This window comes from Artemia franciscana, chromosome 2, assembly GCF_032884065.1.
Source record: "Artemia franciscana chromosome 2, ASM3288406v1, whole genome shotgun sequence".
Taxonomy (NCBI): Eukaryota; Metazoa; Arthropoda; class Branchiopoda; order Anostraca; family Artemiidae; genus Artemia; species Artemia franciscana.
Window position 1 is genome coordinate 49,348,455 of NC_088864.1, and position 22,591 is coordinate 49,371,045.

At 33.2% G+C, this 22,591-nt stretch overlaps 1 protein-coding gene across 1 annotated transcript in view; it reads right to left on the reverse strand.

Moving 5' to 3' along the window:
• LOC136043099 (oxysterol-binding protein-related protein 8-like) overlaps positions 1-22,591 on the reverse strand; it is a gene marked incomplete in the record, with an annotated part of 88,828 nt that overhangs the window by 28,976 nt on the left and 37,261 nt on the right. The window contains 3 exon segments of the mRNA XM_065728049.1: positions 1,121-1,317; positions 4,375-4,471; positions 21,241-21,418. Coding sequence (XP_065584121.1) covers positions 1,121-1,317; positions 4,375-4,471; positions 21,241-21,418 — 472 coding nt within the window.

Here is a 22,591-nt window from a genome sequence, read left to right on the forward strand (position 1 = left end):
GGGAGTGCTCGGGAATATTGTCTTTCTAGCATGAGAATCTTTCATGACCATTAAATGAACAGATAAATAACAGCCGACAGAAATACATATTTTTTGAAGAAATAAACTTCCCATTGTTCAAACGTAGCCCCATGTTCTCAATTATTTTAAGAAAAAAATTATAGGAGATTTGAAATAAGACATTTTTTTTACATTAATTAGTATTTTTGTTTTTAAACGGGCTTTTGAAATTGCTATGTTAGAATTTGCGACACGGACATTAAATTTGTAAACTAGCTTTTGATTGGTGAATTAATTGTAGCTGATCAATCATGAACGAAGTCACATACTTGACCTATAAGTCGTAAGTTTTTAAGTAGCAATATGAAATCGTCAAAAAAAAAAAAAAAAAAGTAGAAAAGCTGAACAAGGCATAGAGGCAAAATATTACAGAAAAAATTTTAAATCTTAAAAATTTGATCTATTTAAAAAAATAAGTTTTAAGTAATTTCAGTATTTTTATAGTTTTTTCTTCCTTTTTTTATATAACATTTTATATAACATGGCATCCATCTCAATCCCATATATTCCGTGGAAAAGAAATTGACCAGAGACCGGGAAAGTAAGAGTACCAGATAGAAGCCCAAACTACTAAGCTTACATAGGCACACCTACTGGGGCCCAGTACTTACCGTTCTGCAGATACCCAGTGCGTCATAAAAACAGCGTTGTCAAATAGAAATAACACAGAAAAGATAAAAAAAATAGTTAATATTTCTAACGGTTAGAACTTGACAAAATTGTAATTTGGAAAAATAGAAAACTTACTCAACGAGGAGCATAGAAGCAAACCAAAGTTGAAAGAAAAATTAAGAAAGTGAAGAGAAATAAAAAAATTAAAAGAACAAAAGTTTTTTTGGAAAATTTCGAGCTATTTTCTTTACATTTGCTTCAAGTAACATCAATCCTTTAAGTAATATGAACCTTTCTAAGGCTAAGTAGGTTTCACCCCTCTAAACGTTAAGTAGCTTCAGCCGTTCTACCGTTAAACAGAGTCAGCCCTTCTGCCTCTGCTATTCACAGGTGCCCAAACTCCTGTGAAGATAGAATTGTGAAGTAGAACTGCTACTAAACAACTCACAGTCAATTTAAACGTCAAATCAGCAGAATATCCAGTCTTATCGCAGCGAAGAGTCACATCTCCACCAAGTTCCATGCTAAGCGCTCCAAGAAATATCCCTTTGCAGTAGGCATACGGCATAGTGATAAAATAGTCTTCACCGCGATTCAATAATGTCAAACGCGCCTCGCCATCCAACAAGGCAGATAAAGAATTGCCTACAGAATAAAACAAATTAATTATACAACAAAAATAAATAAATTAATATTTCATGAATCAGAAAAGGTATGTTAGAGGCCTGTATTTACAAAGACAGACAAAATATAAATAATAAAAAATTTTCTTAGTTTCCAAGCGTCATGTATGACTAACCATTTAAATCTTTTTTTTTTCTCGGGTAGCCATTGCCAAGGTTGATTTCAATGGATACCCAAAGATAGAGTAAACTGAGTGCCTTTTTTATAGAAGGGAGGCAGCCAAAACTTCTGGGATTCCTGTTTTTTTTTTTATAGATGTGTTTTATAATGTGAAATGTTTTGTAATATTTTTTATTTATAAGTTGTTAGATGGGCTAAAAAACGATTCAAATTTAAATATACATAAAGATTAATCAATCTAACCATTGTAGTTGTCATTAAGTATTTACGGATTGTATGTGTTGGCATGATTTATTCCGACACTAGTTGTGTTCATTCATTATTTATTATTTACACAACTTTGAGCATTTTCGAAGACCACAATGCCTTTCCCTGACGTATAAATAACAGTTCAAAAACGTATAATCCTTTTATTACCCAGTGAAAACAATGACAAAACTTGTGATATTTCGATCACATACGCAGTGATCGACATATCCAGATATTTTTTCGTTGTTTTCACTGTCCAATAAAAGGATTTATCCTTATTTGAACTGATATTTGTACCAACACTACTTTGTTCGCTACGACACTTAAAAGGGCGTGGTGAAGGCTTATTCGCAAATAGACAAACACCAATGGTTTACTTCAGTGAAAAAAAATGATTGCGTAATACAACGTTTAACTGTATTTGGATTAGTAAACAAAACAATCAGAAGAATATAGAGTACATTGAAAACTGCAGTTTTGGCCCCCCCCCCCCCGCAGTTTTTCATTTGGATGTTTAAAGCTATTCTGTTTTATTTTAACTAAATTTCTATCAAGAAAAAATAAATTATTCGGTAGATTTTCAAATACAATTTTGTGTGTTAAATTTATGTTTAAATTGAACTTTTTCGCTAATAGATTTTATCAACTGAAAAGTTTGAAACTTTTCTTGTAGTAAAATTAGACAAATTTGGTCTTACTTTGACAGTCTTACGTAACGATCTTAGCAAAGTTTGCTTTAATTTTCTCTAATTCTCTCGCTTATCATATCTCAAGCACTAATTGTTTTTTTCAGTTCTTAGAATTATTTTCTTGGTGAAGAGTAGAAAGTTAAACCTGGTTAAAAGACAAACTTGCATCATATCAATCATTCTACACATAGTATTCTTATGCCCGAGCCACACCATAGTCACGCCTGACGAAAAAAAAAAGTAACAAAAAACATGTTTTATGAGTAATAAGCTTTTCTTGATATTAGTATCACACTTGTGTTTCAGAAGCGCAAAATTAAAATATCGAGAGATCGATCTGAAGAGCTTGTGTGAACCCCCTTTCGATGCCAATTATTTTCTACTAATACTATGTCTTTCTGTATTTTTCTAGAGTCCTGTTTAAGATACAAAATTACTACTTAACTCATGACTTTGACTAATCAGTCAAAAATTTATGCTATAAATTTGAATAATGCTAAATTCTAGAAATTACATAGTTGCCGCTGCAATTATACATATTTTTGATTCAATTCACAATCGACTATAATGCAGCCCGAGCTAAATAACTCCAGTTACTTTAATAACTCCATTAATTTGTTCATTCTTATTATATTGTTTCTTATCATTTTGATCTCTTATTACCTTAATGTTTTTTTTTATCGGTTGGCAGTATCTTCTGCATGACTATTTTTTTATTCCCATTTACAACCTTTCCGTAAAATTTTGTCTTAAAATTATATTTTTATTTTATTTTTTAATTTATAGACCTATTGTATCTTCCTGTGGTATAGAGCACTGGCCTTTAAAAGAATTACAGTGTTACTAGATACACTTTTGTTTTTACACATCATAAAATTCAAACTAACGGTCTTTATTATCGTTTTGAATAATCAGTTAAGTTTACTTTTTATTTTTTATTTTTTTTTTTAGTTGAAGCTATTTTTTATTCTTCATCTAATTCACCTGTGACATATCTGAAGACACCAGTTTCCAAATACGACATTACGCAGTCCCAGACATTTTAAATTATTGAAACCTAGAAAAAGACGCATTTCCTAGAGAGGCCATATTAATAAATTTTTAAATTATAGGATTTTGAAAAAAACAAAACAATTACAATATTGCGTCGTTTTGGTAGATTTGGAAATATGAAGATGTCTTTCCTCAAAGATCAAAAAATGAACGTAAAGCAAGCGTAAATTATGTTTTATTGCATCCTTTAGGCTTATTTTGTAAAAAATATTCATTTAAAAGAGGATTCATTGTCTCCTTAAAAAATAACTAGGTTCTGGGTGACACGTTTCTGCGGTTCACTAGAACACAGGTCTTCTTTCGAAAATAGAATAAAAAACTACGATGAATGGATTAACTGAATTACTAATTATTTTTCAAATAATGTTCTTTTTTAAAGGATTAGCTGATTCGCCTTAGACGTATTTGGAAAAGCTACCTGAAAGCTATCTGCTACTTTAGTCTCAAACATAAACATTTGTTCTTACTCCTATAAGAGCTATAGGAAATCATTGAAGTTCAGCTGATCTTATAGCATTTTCAGAATAGATATAAATATTTAGACATCGCGTGCATTTTCGTTATATTTTCACGGAATTTTCCGAGAGGATGTTCTCGGCTTATCCCTTATTCAAGATATCCATCATCCGAGAGGATATCCCTCAGCCAATTCTCTCTAAAAGGAGGAGGAAAATTTATTATTTAGCCCGTCCTACCATAGTCCTCTACATTTAGTACACATTTAGACAAACTAAATTTAAGCATTGTGTAGAATATTTAGCCAATTTTCGGTTTCAAACAGTAAGTCTTTAAATTACTTTAAAATACATCTCATCTATAGTTCTAAACCAAGTAAAGCATCTGGCATCGAAGGGGGGGGGAGTGTGCAAAGAATAATGTCAACAATAGAGAAGGGAAACGTACATACCATGATATTTAGATTTAGTACATATTGCTGTAGACATTGTAAAGCCTTCTTGTCGATTTGTGACATACAATGCAGAAATAGGCGGATGATGAGAAACCTACAAAAGAATAAAATAAAATGATGTAGCAAAATCATGGAATACGTATTTAGAGAGTTTTACTGGTAGTTTGACTTTCCTGGAAGGATTCATCAAATTATCAAGAAAATAGAGAATCTAACAGTCTAACTTCTATTAATCAGATAGTAAAAAGAAATGGTATTGGTTCAAAGCTTTTAATAGCGAAAAGGGATGAAAATATAAAACAATTGAGAAAAATAAGACAGAACATTTGGGTTCAAATCTCAAAGTGTCCCTTTCAAGGATTTCTCACCTGGTAATTCCCTATCCTAGGGATTTCCTAGGGAAGATACATGTTATCTAGATATAGTAACCGTTATTCTTACCCACTATACAAAATTACAAAAATGTTATGTTTTTTGTTTATTTTATATTTTTGGCAAAGGGGACGATGGTTGGCAAACTGGACCCCATGCTTTATACATGGGAACGACCAATGGTAACCATTTTTGAAATTAAATTTAAAATATGAATTACAAACCGAAATAAAAACTAAAAGAAAAGACCCACTGAATTTGTTTTACAGTTTCAATAAAAAGTAACAAGAAAAATTGGAACAAACTGTTTACATAATCATAGGCAGCTTGATAGCGCTGCCTAAGTAAAGAACGATGTTATTCTTTACTTATTATTTTATTATTACTTTTTTTAAACCAGGCACTTCGTATAGAAGGAGCTGTCGTAGAAACTTCAAAAAGGGCTCATTCAATTGGAAACTGAAGGGACTAGTGCCCTTTTTCATATTCAAAAGTCATTGGAGGGCAACCAACGCCACTCCCATGCCCATAATTTCCCCAAACACGTCCAGACAAAATTTTGAGATAGCCATTTGGTCAGCGTAGTTGAAAGGTCTGGAAATCATGTCTTTGAGGATGACATCCCCCCATGACCCTCAGGGTAAGGGTTGTACATTATGCCCTGGGGACATATAGGGTTTTTATAGAAAGAGTGGTCGTATAAGTTTTTGAGGGAGCTTATTGGATTGGTAATCAGAATTTCTAGTGCACTTTTTATAAATCGAAGTGACTGCAGGGCAGCTACCCCTCCCCCCTCCTTCCCCGACTCACACGTCGTATTTCTCGAAATGCATCCAATAGACATTTTGAGATAGCCATTTTATTCGAAATAGTCCAAAGATCATATAATAAGGCTGTTAGGGTTGAATCAAACCCCCAGACCTGGGGCAGGAATTGTAAGTTATGCCTCAGGGACATTTATGGTTTTTATGGAAGGGATGGTTACATAAACCTTAGAGGCGGCTCATTTGGTTGAAAATTAGAAGTTCTAGTTCCCTTTTTATGAGTCAAAAGTGACGAAGGTCAACTAACACCCTCCCAACTACCTTTCTTTGACTAAACGCATGTGATTGAAATTGTGAGATAGCCACTTTTGTTCAAAATAGCCCAAAGAACATATAACAATGCATCCAGGGTTGACACAGCCCCCCAGAGCCCAGGAGCAAGGACGGTAAGTTATACACCGGGATCACATAAGGTTTTGATGTAATGGGTGGTCGTATAAACTTCAGATGGGACTCATTTGATTTGAATTTTGAAGTTATAGTGTCCATTTTAAAAGTCAAAGTGATTTGAGAGCAATCAGCTCCTCCTCTCACGCCCATCATTTCCCAAAACAAAAACATCCAAATAAAGTTTTGAGACATCTATTTTTTTTAGCATTGCTGAAAGTTTCAGTAATTATGTGTTTGGAGATGTCAACCCCCCACCCGAGGCCTCAGGACAAGGGCTGTAAGTTAAGCAATTTATTCATTGTTCACATATAGTATGTGTTATTGAGAAAAGGTATATACGTTTGACTTCTACTTTCCAAAAATACGAAGGACATTAGGTTAAGTCCTTCAGGGAATGTTAAGGTGAGCGTTGAACAAAATCAAAACATGCTATGTGCATATGGGTTGTCAAAAGAACGTAATTCAGGAATGACTGAGTATACTAATTTGGAGTTCTCAGGAAACGATAAGGAAGATGATCAATTGACCAAAAAGGCAGTATTTGTACACTACTAGTATTACAGCTACCACTGCTTCTACTGCTATCGAAACTACTACTACTACTACCACTACTATCACTGAAACTACTTCTATAGCGAGTACTACTAAGGATGAGGATATTGAAATAAATATCTGAGGTAACGTTGAGGGGAAATTTGAACTAAATCAAAACATATTATGTGCACACAGATTCCTGATAGCGGCTTATCAGCAATATTTTTGGAACGGCTTATTGTATCAAAAGAAAATGTTCGTTTGCCAAAAGGCAAAATGTACCTGCTACTACTGCTATTAATACTGCTACTACTGCTGTTACTACTATTAATAATAATATACTAATACTGCTACTGCTTCTCCTACTACTACCACTGCTACTATGATAGTAGTACAATTAAGGCTACACGTATGAAGGTGAAAACTTGACAGAACGTTGAGAAAGAATTTGAACTAAATCAAAACACACTATGTAGATGCATATTGTAAAAAGGATGTCACTGGATAAAATATTAGCGGAACAGAAAAGTTTTTCGGTCTCAATAGTTGCTCTTCAAGACGAAGTCAGGAAAATATCAGCAGAAAATGCTAATCTACAAGATGAAGCAAAAAAGCTTCGAAATGATCTAGAGCAAGAAAAATTGCGGAATAACGATTTGGAGAGTAGGCTTTTGGAAATTGAAGTGAGAGAAAGGAGATTAAATTTGATTATTCATGGTCTGCCTGCTGAAAAGCATAATCAATCAGTGACTAGCAACGTAATGTCTCTTCTTTCTGACAAATTGCAAGTTACCGAGGACATTTCTCTTACCAAATGTTATCGCCTTAAGAGAAATAGCAGTTCAAACATTACTAGTAGGAAAACTAGTGTTCGACCGGCCCCTGTTTTTATATCTATAAGGCCAAAGAAAATACTGGATGAAACAAAACGGGTATACCGGAAAGACAACGGCTTCCCTTCTTGAGTAACATTAGAAAGTCTCAAAAAATCAAGCTCACATTTTCTGAGCAAAAATGCGAAGACATAGACCATATAAAAATAAAAAGACAGAAACAAACAGCTTGGAGCATGAAATGAAACAAAAAGTCGAATTGGAATAATTAAAAACCTTATGATGCGAAAAAAAACAATTGGAGATAAAAATAAAATTCAATGAAATAAAACCAATAAAAACCGAAAAACCCAACTCAATATGTTAGGTACTCACCCAAAATCCAACGACTAATAATAAGTGTTTTTCTTTCATATATATGTATAATTTTATGTAAGCATTTATATAAACAATATATAATTTATATACGTGAACTACAAACGTAATTTCTGTTTTTTATAGTTTTTAATTCATTTTTGATCCACAATAAAAATAAAAAGATTCTCATAGTATACAACTTTCATCAAGGTTGTATATGTGGAGAATGCTCTTTCATTTTCTTCCCTCAAAATGCTTGAAACATTTTTCAACAAAATTTACGCCAAAAAATATAGGTAACCTATCAGAGAAAAATTCAAAAAAAATATCAGAGAAAAATAAAACACATTATTTACGATTGAACTGAAGAATAATATAGCAATCAATAAAAGCATTAATGAAAGCACTATTTATCTTCTTTTTTTTGCTCTTCTTCAGATTGAAGACAAAACAAGTGCTTGGACACATAGGGTAACGAAAAATTGATCAGGTTGGCAGCTTCACTTACCTTGGTAGTATTATTAGTAAATACGGTGGGAGCACTGAAGATGTTAAAAGTAGAATAGCTAAGGCTCAAGGTGTTTTTTCACAGTTAAAAAAAGTTTGGAAGAATAGAAAGATAAGTCTACAACCCAAGATTAGAATTTGGAAGCTACAGTGATGACAGTGGTCAAATATGGCTCTGAAGCATGGGCACTCCGAAAAGCAGATGAAAATTTACTAGATGTTTTCCAGAGAAATTGCCTACGGATTGTTCTGGGTACCCGGCTGACTGACTGTACTTCAAACAGTAGGCTGTACGAAAAATGCTGCTGTATCCCGCTTTATAGGGCTTTAATGAGAGAAAGGTTGAGATGGCTTGGGCACGTTATGTGGATGAAGAATGACAGATTGCCGAAAATTGTCCTTTTTGGCCAACCGTCTGGGGCTACACGGAAAGCGGGTCGTCAACGTCTGGGTTAGGAGGATGTCATAAATAAAGATTTAAAGGAAAAGGGAACTTCTTGAGAGAGTGTAAAGAGGGAGGCCTTGAATAGATTAGGTTGGAGGATGAGAGTGCGTAGCTGTGTTAGCCTCAGGTGGCTTGGTGCTGCGGTCAGTAATTAGTAATAGTAGTAGTTTATGTACTAGCCTATGTTCTGTACACTAATCTAGTGCTGTATATTTTTCGGTCAATTAAGAATAGCATGAAACAAGAAATATCCCCACTTTCTCAAATTTTTAGGTTGGATCCAAATAAACTTAGATCAAACAGTTCGTGGTAACGAACTATAAGTAAGCAGCGACCCGGCTCAATAGTAACCGAAACTCTAAAAATTATTGATGCCAATATATATATATATATATCAAAAGAATCAGATTTTTATGCTGATTTTAAATATATAAGTTTCATCAAGTTTAGTCTTACTTCATCAAAAGTTACGAGCCTGAGAAAAATTTGCCTTATTTTTGGAAAATAGGGGAAACATCCCCTAAAAGTCATAGAATCTTAATGAAAAATCACACCATCAGATTCAGTGTACCCGAGAACCCTACTGTAGAGGTTTCGATATCCTATCTGCAAAAATGTGGAATTTTGTATTTTTTTGCCAGAAGAAAGATCAGGGATGCGTGTTTACTTGTTTGTTGTTTTTTTTCCAGGGATGATTGTATTGACCCAGTGACCCTAGAATGTCGCGAGAGGCCTCATTCGAACGGAAATTAGAAGCTCTAGTGCTCTTTTTAACTGATAAAAGAAATGTTGGATGGCAACTATGCCCTCTCCCACGCTCATTTTTTCCCAAGTCAGCGGATCAAAATTTTGATATAGACATTTTGTCCAGCATAGTTAATAAATCTAATAACTATGTCTTTAAGGAAGACTTAATCCCCAACAAACAAGCACAACGTAGAAACAATAGGGACATTTTCTCAAGACAGTGGAATTCAATTCAGTGAATATTTTGGCCCTGTGTCCTTAGGCCGTCTTCAGCACAACACCAATATATATATATATATATATATATATATACTTTTTTCAAAACTTTTTGAAACAGCCCTAGCATCCTTACTTCAACGAAGTTCAACCAGGACTGACAAATAAATTTATATGAGATGATAAATTCATTCAAACGTAATAATAAAAAAATTAAATACAAGCTTTCAAAGCTAATCTTGCTTTTTTGGCAGTTAGCCTTAAAGGCCTTTTTGTAACGGGTTCAATACTATTGTAAATTGGTTTAGCTAAATATTTTGCTACATCAGAACAAGATTGAAAAATGTAGTTAAAAAATGTAGTTAGTCGTAAAATGGATAAATCAGTTCCATTTGTAGCTCTTGGGAATTGCTCTATCCATCTAGTTGAACGCCTTATTTATCTCAGCCTCCACATAGGATCCTCTATTTGCCACATCCGTAGGCTTCTTCTTGATCAACTCAAACGCCACATTTCAGCAACATTCACGTTTACTGTTTTAAGTAAACTTCGATTAGCCGAGTGCTTCTTGCCAGCCTTTTTCTTGTTCTAATGTTCTTTAATCTTTTACTAATCTCCTACTTGCCGAAATATTTTTTTTTCACTTAAAGCAAATTTTATTTTTGACTGGGATACAGCTTATCTTACTTTTTTATAGTTCATCTTTATGTTCTTTAATCTTGCACTAATCATCTACTTGCCAGCATATTTTTTATTCACTTAAACTACATTTTATTTTTACCACGCAGTAGATTTACTGCTGCTCATTTAAATAAATTTATTTCTCAAATAAATACATTTCTAAATTAGTTTTTATATGCAATAAATTTTAAATAATTTTCTTGTATATTTCTCTTTAAATACATTTTTTCTCGTAGACGTGTGCACTGTTTGCTCAAATTTTTTTCAGTGATAACAAAACCGTTGAAACTCACCTGGAAATGAAAGCAGAAACGGACAATACTTTGCTATTGCCTAGTCTCCCATTTTGGTGTTTTTTTTTCTGGAAAATAGACAGTAAATTGAGCGTAAAGAGGCTCTGAGAAAATAGCTATTTCCACTATTGTTGGATATTTGGAGAGTGTCCAAGATACATGGTTAGCAACGGACTGCAAACAAAACCAATACCTCAGATACATTGAAGAATTTATTTTCCATGTAATGTACCTTTGTTAGCAACAAAAAAGCTCTTAGTGGAGTCATAGCCGAAATTATTAGAATGGCTAAAATGTTTCTAAATCCCTGTATGTTCCCAGAGCTTAGATGTATGTATAAATTACTGTCAGATTATACACAACACATTCTTTAGTTTCCTATTTTAGAAAAGGGAGTCGGGAACTTCGGAAAAGGTGATGAAAATAGACAAATTCTTTGTAAAATATTGAATTTTCCTTTTTTTTGGGGGGGGGGCACAAGACCAAAGCCTTTTCCCTGCAGTTGTACCTGCTTGAAAATAGTGACGGAACCGACTTAAAATGAGTCCGTTTGGTCACTTCATTTATATAGTGCTTTACTTTTGGATGATTAGTATATGACATTGGTATATCCGCCTTGTTTTTGAACCAGGAGGGTTCTTTAGCCTCTCACTGTATCAAATCATTCATTTCTTTAATTGTTCTAACCACCTTTAATTGTGGGTGTTTTGCCCCACCTCGTTTAGTATTTGTGTTCCATGGTAGATATCATAGTAGGGTACAATCTACTATGTTCTCGAAAGTTATGAGTTGTATAACTTTTATTTGAAACATTTTGTATCGAGATTTCCGACGATTTTTGTTCTTTCAAAAGTTTTCATTTATTTAATCTGAGAATAATAGTTCGTTTGAGAATTTAAGCAAGCAAAAGTAACTGAGACGTAATTATAATAGAAAGAGTGTTAGCTAAATAAAAAAAATATAATAGGTAATAACTTTCCTTTCAGATAAAAATCCCACTTATTTTTTTTATTCCATCAGGAAATAAATTGTCTTAATGTCATAATTGCACTGAAAGTAAAGGGAGGAAATGTTACCAGAATTTTTTTCAGCGCTTCAGAAAATAATCTTTGCACAAACAACGCTGCCACCTTTGTCTACTCTGATTTTGTAGCTAATATTGCTGGGATTATCCTCGTTACAATTCAGTTTTGGCATTCACCAAAGAGCATTTACTGAAGAAGAAGAACTTGTTTGACAACAGAACCATTTTTTTCCTCGAACATTATTTTGGTGAAATGGTAAATTCCCTTCAATAGGAATACTTTAATGTTTTCACTTTTATTAATTTAATAAATCAAGAATTAATTAATTTTAAAGAATAAATATCAGCATATGTATGTTAAACTGACAATGCACATTCATTTGTATTTTTTTAGTAAAGTGCAAATTATGTTCTGAATTTTATAAAACATAGGGGTTTTGAGCCCTACTCATGTTCACTGCTGCTCGTTCTGAGTTTGACTCGGTTGTTTATTTTAATTTCTGTTAGTTATGGGTTTGATTTATTTATTGAAGCTGATCTGTGGTTGTTTTACGCTTGGTAAATTATTTGATTCTATTTTTGCTCATTTTTGGTTTTATGGAGTTCTTTACTTTTTTTGAAAAACTAAATTTGTGTAAAAAGTTTTTTTAAAATTAATTTCTGTTCGTTTTGTATTCAAATAATTTTTTTTCAGGGAAAAGAAAATGATAGCTTGAATCTTTTCGTTTTTTTTAATTATAGTTTGGCCTGCTATTTCTAAGCTGGAGAAACTTTTTCAACAATTTTTAACAACATACATCCTTTTGAAAATCTTGACACAAATACTAGTGCTTAGTCATATACATCCTCTAGTTGACGTGATAAATAAAACTTAATATCATTCCCAGAAAATTAAATCTTTACTCTTTGACAGCCTAGATACATTTACACTTCTTTGATTTAATTTAAATTTCGAGAGCAGAAGTAGCAATAGAAATAGTCCCGAAGTTCGAACTTAATACCACAGTTGTTCATGGTATATTCCTGAGATGTCTTATTGCATACACACTGTGCGTTTCGATTTATATTAAAGTAATATTTAGTTTTCAAGCATAATGGGCGAATTTCATAACTGTAGGGGTCGACCAACCCAATGACCCTAGAGATATAGTTACTAGACCGTTCAGCTATGCTGAACAAAACGGCTCTCTAAATATTTTGATTGGAAGTGTTTGGAAAATTATAAGCTAAAGAGGAGGGCTGATTGCCTCCTCTTGAAATATGAATGATACAACTAGCTATGATAGAGTAGTTCTGCCTATGTCCTTATATGCCCTGCATTGCTTATATGCCCTTTTAATATCTGCATGCATATAGTTTTTTCGTTTAATTGAAACTCCCCCTAAAAGTTTCAAATTAATGCTATTAGCGTTGTTAGTTACAGTAACCGTACAAACAGCATTAAATTTATCAACACATTGTCTTCTGTCTAGTTCACAATCCGCCACAACTTGCCCTGAAAGGTCTAACTTAATAATGTAAGCCGTTATTGCGATATTACTTTGTCACCCTATTGACATTATACATGATCAAAGTTCGTTTTGATTTAGAAAACATCCGCCTAAATATTCCATGGAAGCTTCACCTTAATACCCTTGGCTTGTGTAGCAGCATTAGTAGCAGTATGCACGTAGCACCTTCGGTTTTTTTTTTCAACGTCTTCTTTAACGCACGATTAAAGCTTCTATTTCATATCACCGATCGTTCCTGAAGCATTTCTGATACGTCCTCTTGACAACCTATGTGGGCATAGTTTGTTTTTATTTAGTTCAGTACACTTTCAATACTACCCAAAATTTTCGCCTTAATATCCTTAGCTCTAGTAGCAGTAATAGCAGTACCACTAGTTATAGTAATAGCAGTAGTAGTAGTAGTCTTAGGTTTATTAGCAGTAGTTGTATTAGTAGCAGTAATAAAAATAGAAGCAGTAGCAGTAGTTGTAGTAGTAGAAGCAGAAATAGTATGAGGCAATTATTGTCTTTTGGTTAGTTCAACATCCCCCAAAACAAGTTTTATAAGGTATAATTTCACACACAAAACTATTCATAAGATATTGCTGATATGCCCTTTTAACAACTTGCATACGGATAGCGTGTTGAGATTCAACTTACCTAACTCCCTAAAGATTCTCTGAGAATTTCACCTTAACATCCTTAGATATAGGTATAATAGCAGTCACAGCAGTAGTACTAGTACTAAACTTAACACAATTAGTCATTGCTAACTAGCCATTGCTATGACATTGTCGATGTCTTTTTGATAGTCTCTATTTTCGCACACTTCTTGAAATTTCCCCTTTAATGCTCTTAGCCTTAGAAGTAGTTGCATTAGAAGTAGTAGTTGGATCAATGGTAATAGTAGCAGTTGAACTAATTAATGTAGCATTGTTAGTAATATTAGTGTCAGAGTGCACATATTGCCTAATGGTTAATTGATCTTCCCCTTTAAGCATTCTCTGAGAGTTCCAACTTAATGCACAAATCAATTGTTAAGATACGCTATTTTGACAGTCTCAATGCACATAGTGTCTTTTGTTAATTCGAATTTGCCATCAGTTTTCTCTCAGTTTTTACCTTCACAGATTTAGCATTTTTACTAGGTCTACCAATGTAAAAATGTACCTAGTAAAAATGCTAAATCTGTGAAGGTAAAAACTGAGAGAAAACTGATGGCAAATTCGAATTAACAAAAGACACTATGTGCATTGAGACTGTCAAAATAGCGTATCTTAACAATTGATTTGTGCATTAAGTTGGAACTCTCAGAGAATGCTTAAAGGGGAAGATCAATTAACCATTAGGCAATATGTGCACTCTGACACTAATATTACTAACAATGCTACATTAATTAGTTCAACTGCTACTATTACCATTGATCCAACTACTACTTCTAATGCAACTACTTCTAAGGCTAAGAGCATTAAAGGGGAAATTTCAAGAAGTGTGCGAAAATAGAGACTATCAAAAAGACATCGACAATGTCATAGCAATGGCTAGTTAGCAATGACTAATTGTGTTAAGTTTAGTACTAGTACTACTGCTGTGACTGCTATTATACCTATATCTAAGGATGTTAAGGTGAAATTCTCAGAGAATCTTTAGGGAGTTAGGTAAGTTGAATCTCAACACGCTATCCGTATGCAAGTTGTTAAAAGGGCATATCAGCAATATCTTATGAATAGTTTTGTGTGTGAAATTATACCTTATAAAACTTGTTGTGGGGGATGTTGAACTAACCAAAAGACAATAATTGCCTCATACTATTTCTGCTTCTACTGCTAAAACTACTACTACTGCTTCTATTATTATTACTGCTACTACTACAACTACTGCTAATAAACCTAAGACTACTACTACTACTGCTATTACTATAACTAGTGGTACTGCTATTACTGCTACTAGAGCTAAGGATATTAAGGCGAAAATTTTGGGTAGTATTGAAAGTGTACTGAACTAAATAAAAACAAACTATGCCCACATAGATTGTCAAGAGGACGTATCAGAAATGCTTCAGGAACGATCGGTGATATGAAATAGAAGCTTTAATCGTGCGTTAAAGAAGACGTTGAAAAAAAAACCGAAGGTGCTACGTGCATACTGCTACTAATGCTGCTACACAAGCCAAGGGTATTAAGGTGAAGCGTCCATGGAATATTTAGGCGGATTTTGAACTAAATCAAAACGAACTTTGATCGTGTATAATGTCAATAGGGTGACAAAGTAATATCGCAATAACGGCTTACATTATTAAGTTAGACCTTTCAGGGCAAGTTGTGGCGGATTGTGAACTAGACAGAAGACATTGTGTTGATAAATTTAATGCTGTTTGTACGGTTACTGTAACTAACAACGCTAATAGCATTAATTTGAAACTTTTAGGGGGAGCTTCAATTAAACGAAAAAACTATATGCATGCAGATATTAAAAAGGCATATAGCAATGCAGGGCATATAAGGACATAGGCAGAACTACTCTATCATAGCTAGTTGTATCATTCATATTTCAAGAGGAGGCAATCAGCCTTCCTCTTTAGCTTATAATTTTCCAAACACTTCCAATCAAAAATTTAGACAGCCGTTTTGTCCAGCATAGCTGAACGGTCTAGTAACTATATCTCTAGGGTCATTGGGTTGGTCGACCCCTACAGTTATGAAATTCGCCCATTATGCTTGAAAACTAAATATTACTTTAATATAAATCGAAACGCACAGTGTGTATGCAATAAGACATATCAGGAATATACCAAGAACAACTGAGGTATTAAGTTCGAACTTCGGGACTATTTCTATTGCTACTTCTGCTCTCAAAATTTAAATAAATCAAAGAAGTGTAAATGTATCTAGGCTGTCAAAGAGCAAAGATTTAATTTTCTGGGAATGGTATTAAGTTTTATTTATCACGTCAACTAGAGGATGTATATGACTAAACACTAGTATTTGTGTCAAGATTTTCAAAAGGATGTATGTTGTTAAAAATTGTTGAAAAAGTTTCTCCAGCTTAGAAATAGCAGGCCAAACTATAATTAAAAAAAACGAAAAGATTCAAGCTATCATTTTCTTTTCCCTGAAAAAAAATTATTTGAATACAAAACGAACAGAAATTAATTTAAAAAAACTTTTTACACAAATTTAGTTTTTCAAAAAAAGTAAAGAACTCCATAAGACCAAAAATGAGCAAAATAGAATCAAATAATCTACCAAGCGTAAAACTACCACAAATCAGCTTCAATAAATAAACCAAACCCATAACTAACAGAAATTGAAATAAATAACCGAGTCAAACTCAGAACGAGCAGCAGTGAACATGAGTAGGGCTCAAAACCCCTATGTTTTATAAAATTCAGAACATAATTTGCACTTTACTGAAAAAATACAAATGAATGTGCATTATCAGTTGAACATACATATGCTGATATATATTCCTTAAAATTAATTAATTTTTGATTTATTAAATTAATAAAAGTGAAAACATTAAAGTATTCCTATTGAAGGGAATTTACCATTTCACCAAAATAATGTTCGAGGAAAAAAATGGTTCTGTTGTCAAACAAGTTCTTCTTCTTCAGTAAATGCTCTTTGTTGAATGCCAAAACTGAATTGTAACGAGGATAATCCCAGCAATATTAGCTACAAAATCAGAGTAGACAAAGGTGGCAGCGTTGTTTGTGCAAAGATTATTTTCTGAAGCGCTGAAAAAAATTCTGGCTACATTTCCCCCCTTTACTTTCAGTGCAATTATGACATTAAGACAATTTATTTTCTGACGGAATAAAAAAAAATAAGTGGGATTTTTATCTGAAAGGAAAGTTATTACCTATTATATTTTTTTTATTTAGCTAACACTCTTTCTATTATAATTACGTCTCAGTTACTTTTGCTTGCTTAAATTCTCAAACGAACTATTATTCTCAGATTAAATAAATGAAAACTTTTGAAAGAACAAAAATCGTCGGAAATCTCGATACAAAATGTTTCAAATTAAAGTTATAAAACTCATAACTTTCGAGAACATAGTAGATTGTACCCTACTATGATATCTACCATGGAACACAAATACTAAACGAGGTGGGGCAAAACACCCACAATTAAAGGTGGTTAGAACAATTAAAGAAATGAATGATTTGATACAGTGAGAGGCTAAAGAACCCTCCTGGTTCAAAAACAAGGCGGATATACCAATGTCATATACTAATCATCCAAAAGTAAAGCACTATATAAATGAAGTGACCAAACGGACTCATTTTAAGTCGGTTCCGTCACTATTTTCAAGCAGGTACAACTGCAGGGAAAAGGCTTTGGTCTTGTGCCCCCCCCCCCCAAAAAAAAAGGAAAATTCAATATTTTACAAAGAATTTCTATTTTCATCACCTTTTCCGAAGTTCCCGACTCCCTTTTTTAAAATAGGAAACTAAAGAATGTGTTGTGTATAATCTGACAGTAATTTATACATACATCTAAGCTCTGGGAACATACAGGGATTTAGAAACATTTTAGCCATTCTAATAATTTCGGCTATGACTCCACTAAGAGCTTTTTTGTTGCTAACAAGGTACATTACATGGAAAATAGATTCTTCAATGTATCTGAGGTATTGGTTTTGTTTGCAGTCCGTTGCTAACCATGTATCTTGGACACTCTCCAAATATCCAACAATAGTGGAAATAGTTATTTTCTCAGAGCCTCTTTACGCTCAATTTACTGTCTATTTTCCAGAAAAAAAAAAACACCAAAATGGGAGACTAGGCAATAGCAAAGTATTGTCCGTTTCTGCTTTCATTTCCAGGTGAGTTTCAACGGTTTTGTTATCACTGAAAAAAATTTGAGCAAACAGTGCACATGTCTACGAGAAAAAATGTATTTAAAGAGAAATATACAAGAAAATTATTTAAAATTTATTGCATATAAAAACTAATTTAGAAATGTATTTATTTGAGAAATAAATTTATTTAAATGAGCAGCAGTAAATCTACTGCGTGGTAAAAATAAAATGTAGTTTAAGTGAATAAAAAATATGCTGGCAAGTAGACGATTAGTGCAAGATTAAAGAACATAAAGATGAACTATAAAAAAGTAAGATAAGCTGTATCCCAGTCAAAAATAAAATTTGCTTTAAGTGAAAAAAAAATATTTCGGCAAGTAGGAGATTAGTAAAAGATTAAAGAACATTAGAACAAGAAAAAGGCTGGCAAGAAGCACTCGGCTAATCGAAGTTTACTTAAAACAGTAAACGTGAATGTTGCTGAAATGTGGCGTTTGAGTTGATCAAGAAGAAGCCTACGGATGTGGCAAATAGAGGATCCTATGTGGAGGCTGAGATAAATAAGGCGTTCAACTAGATGGATAGAGCAATTCCCAAGAGCTACAAATGGAACTGATTTATCCATTTTACGACTAACTACATTTTTCAATCTTGTTCTGATGTAGCAAAATATTTAGCTAAACCAATTTACAATAGTATTGAACCCGTTACAAAAAGGCCTTTAAGGCTAACTGCCAAAAAAGCAAGATTAGCTTTGAAAGCTTGTATTTAATTTTTTTTATTATTACGTTTGAATGAATTTATCATCTCATATAAATTTATTTGTCAGTCCTGGTTGAACTTCGTTGAAGTAAGGATGCTAGGGCTGTTTCAAAAAGTTTTGAAAAAAGTATATATATATATATATATATATATTGGTGTTGTGCTGAAGACGGCCCAAGGACACAGGGCCAAAATATTCACTGAATTGAATTCCACTGTCTTGAGAAAATGTCCCTATTGTTTCTACGTTGTGCTTGTTTGTTGGGGATTAAGTCTTCCTTAACGACATAGTTATTAGATTTATTAACTATGCTGAACAAAATGTCTATATCAAAATTTTGATCCTCTGACTTTGGGAAAAAATGAGCGTGGGAGAGGGCATAGTTGCCATCCAACATTTTTTTTATCAGTTAAAAAGAGCACTAGAGCTTCTAATTTCCGTTCGAATGAGGCCTCTCGCGACATTCTAGGGTCACTGGGTCAATACAATCATCCCTGGGAAAAAAACAACAAACAAGTAAACACGCATCCCTGATCTTTCTTCTGGCAAAAAAATACAAAATTCCACATTTTTGCAGATAGGATATCGAAACCTCTACAGTAGGGTTCTCGGGTACACTGAATCTGATGGTGTGATTTTTCATTAAGATTCTATGACTTTTAGGGGATGTTTCCCCTATTTTCCAAAAATAAGGCAAATTTTTCTCAGGCTCGTAACTTTTGATGAAGTAAGACTAAACTTGATGAAACTTATATATTTAAAATCAGCATAAAAATCTGATTCTTTTGATATATATATATTGGCATCAATAATTTTTAGAGTTTCGGTTACTATTGAGCCGGGTCGCTGCTTACTTATAGTTCGTTACCACGAACTGTTTGATCTAAGTTTATTTGGATCCAACCTAAAAATTTGAGAAAGTAGGGATATTTCTTGTTTCATGCTATTCTTAATTGACCGAAAAATATACAGCACTAGATTAGTGTACAGAACATAGGCTAGTACATAAACTACTACTATTACTAATTACTGACCGCAGCACCAAGCCACCTGAGGCTAACACAGCTACGCACTCTCATCCTCCAACCTAATCTATTCAAGGCCTCCCTCTTTACACCCTCTCAAGAAGTTCCCTTTTCCTTTAAATCTTTATTTATGACATCCTCCCAACCCAGACGAGGACGACCCGCTTTCCGTGTAGCCCCAGACGGTTGGCCAAAAAGGACAATCTTCGGCAATCTGTCATCCTTCATCCACATAACGTGCCCAAGCCATCTCAACCTTTCTCTCATTAAAGCCCTATAAAGCGGGATACAGCAGCATTTTTCGTACAGCCTACTGTTTGAAGTACAGTCAGTCAGCCGGGTACCCAGAACAATCCGTAGGCAATTTCTCTGGAAAACATCTAGTAAATTTTCATCTGCTTTTCGGAGTGCCCATGCTTCAGAGCCATATTTGACCACTGTCATCACTGTAGCTTCCAAATTCTAATCTTGGGTTGTAGACTTATCTTTCTATTCTTCCAAACTTTTTTTTAACTGTGAAAAAACACCCTGAGCCTTAGCTATTCTACTTTTAACATCTTCAGTGCTCCCACCGTATTTACTAATAATACTACCAAGGTAAGTGAAGCTGCCAACCTGATCAATTTTTCGTTACCCTATGTGTCCAAGCACTTGTTTTGTCTTCAATCTGAAGAAGAGCAAAAAAAAGAAGATAAATAGTGCTTTCATTAATGCTTTTATTGATTGCTATATTATTCTCCAGTTCAATCGTAAATAATGTGTTTTATTTTTCTCTGATATTTTTTTTGAATTTTTCTCTGATAGGTTACCTATATTTTTTGGCGTAAATTTTGTTGAAAAATGTTTCAAGCATTTTGAGGGAAGAAAATGAAAGAGCATTCTCCACATATACAACCTTGATGAAGGTTGTATACTATGAGAATCTTTTTATTTTTATTGTGTATCAAAAATGAATTAAAAACTATAAAAAACAGAAATTACGTTTGTAGTTCACGTATATAAATTATATATTGTTTATATAAATGCTTACATAAAATTATACATATATATGAAAGAAAAACACTTATTATTAGTCGTTGGATTTTGGGTGAGTACCTAACATATTGAGTTGGGTTTTTCGGTTTTTATTGGTTTTATTTCATTGAATTTTATTTTTATCTCCAATTGTTTTTTTTCGCATCATAAGGTTTTTAATTATTCCAATTCGACTTTTTGTTTCATTTCATGCTCCAAGCTATTTGTTTCTGTCTTTTTATTTTTATATGGTCTATATCTTCGCATTTTTGCTCAGAAAATGTGAGCTTGATTTTTTGAGACTTTCTAATGTTACTCAAGAAGGGAAGCCGTGGTCTTTCCGGTATACCCGTTTTGTTTCATCCAGTATTTTCTTTGGCCTTATAAATCCCCATTCTCGCTTTTCTTCTTTTTATTTTAATTTTTTTGAAAATATTCCGATTCAGTTATTTTACAATTATGCCATATAGATAATGATTTCATTACACAGATGGACCAACATTTATAGATGAATAAATAACGAATTTCCAGGGAAAACTTACTTGCTCAGCTATATAGTATGTCCTGGATCCATTTGTGTGCTTCCAATAACAACGAAATGTTTCCCCGAGGATCGGATTATAGGGCTTTTTCAAACCTTTTGGCTTCTTATAGAATCCAGAGAGATACCACTGAACCACTGTTTTCATTCTCGTAAAAGGATCGTTTTCCGTTGCAGCTCTAAAATGCACGACAGGAATGCTTAGAAATGTTTAATTTTCGTTTAATTAGATATTTTAATTTTGTTTAATTTTATCAGCCCATTTACACGAAGCTCATAAAATTACAATAAAAGGCATAGAGTAACAAATTAATGTAGAATATAATTTGTCTTTTTTTATACTGAAGGTCAGTTGCCGATTTTGTTAATGTTTAATTAAATATTTAATTAGAAATGTTTTTTACGAGGGAAAAGGGCCAAGTACTCCTTTCATACAGTGAATTACAATAGTGAAAACTTCAGGACTAGCATTCAGCCCGAGTGGGTTATTTTTGGTTTAATTACGTTATGAAGTCCGTGGTTTTAATCGTTTTTTACCCGTTACGACTTTCTAACCTTTTTAGCGCAGTGATTTTTTTTACGATTTTATTTAGTTTTTGCTGTGTTTATCGATTCTGAAGGTCGAGTTCCCAAAAATTGCACCTCTGATGATTGCTAAGCCACAAATCCTATTTACTTACTTAACCTGATTTCAATAGGGAATAATCTACATAAAAAAAACTCATACAGATTGGCCCAAGCTGGCAACCGACCTTCAGAATAAAAAAATATATTCTACATTATTTTTTTTTTTTATTATTTTTTTTTTTACTTAAATAGGAGTGAACCTATCATCCCTAAGACAGTCTAAATACCATAGGGTCATTTTCGCTTTACTGAAAACAAAATTGATTCCAAGCATTTCACGGTTTGTAATTATAATGCAGAAAAATCTAAATTATATCAATACCACTAGAAAGGTCGAGGGGGGATGGTTTGAAAAAGGTTAAAACGCTCTTTGGCTAAAAAGGCGTAATTTTTTCACAAACTAGAAGATCTCGCCTCATTTGTACGTTTTCACTTTTCGTGGATACGCACCATAAACATCGATTATCGGCAACGGTAAAATTAAACTTCTCGGCTATTTCAAAAATCCTTTCTCCCTTTATTTTGCTTGAGGCATATCTTTAGAAAGTCCCCAGACATTATTATAAATTTTAAGTTGTTTGGTCTACATTTTAACTTACATATAGGTATACTTTAATATTTTGATTTTTTCAAGATTAACCATATATCCAAGACACAGAATGTGTTTTTAGTTGGGCTGTTCAAAGTTGAAGTAAATATATTTTTGTACAAAAGTTGCAGGTTGA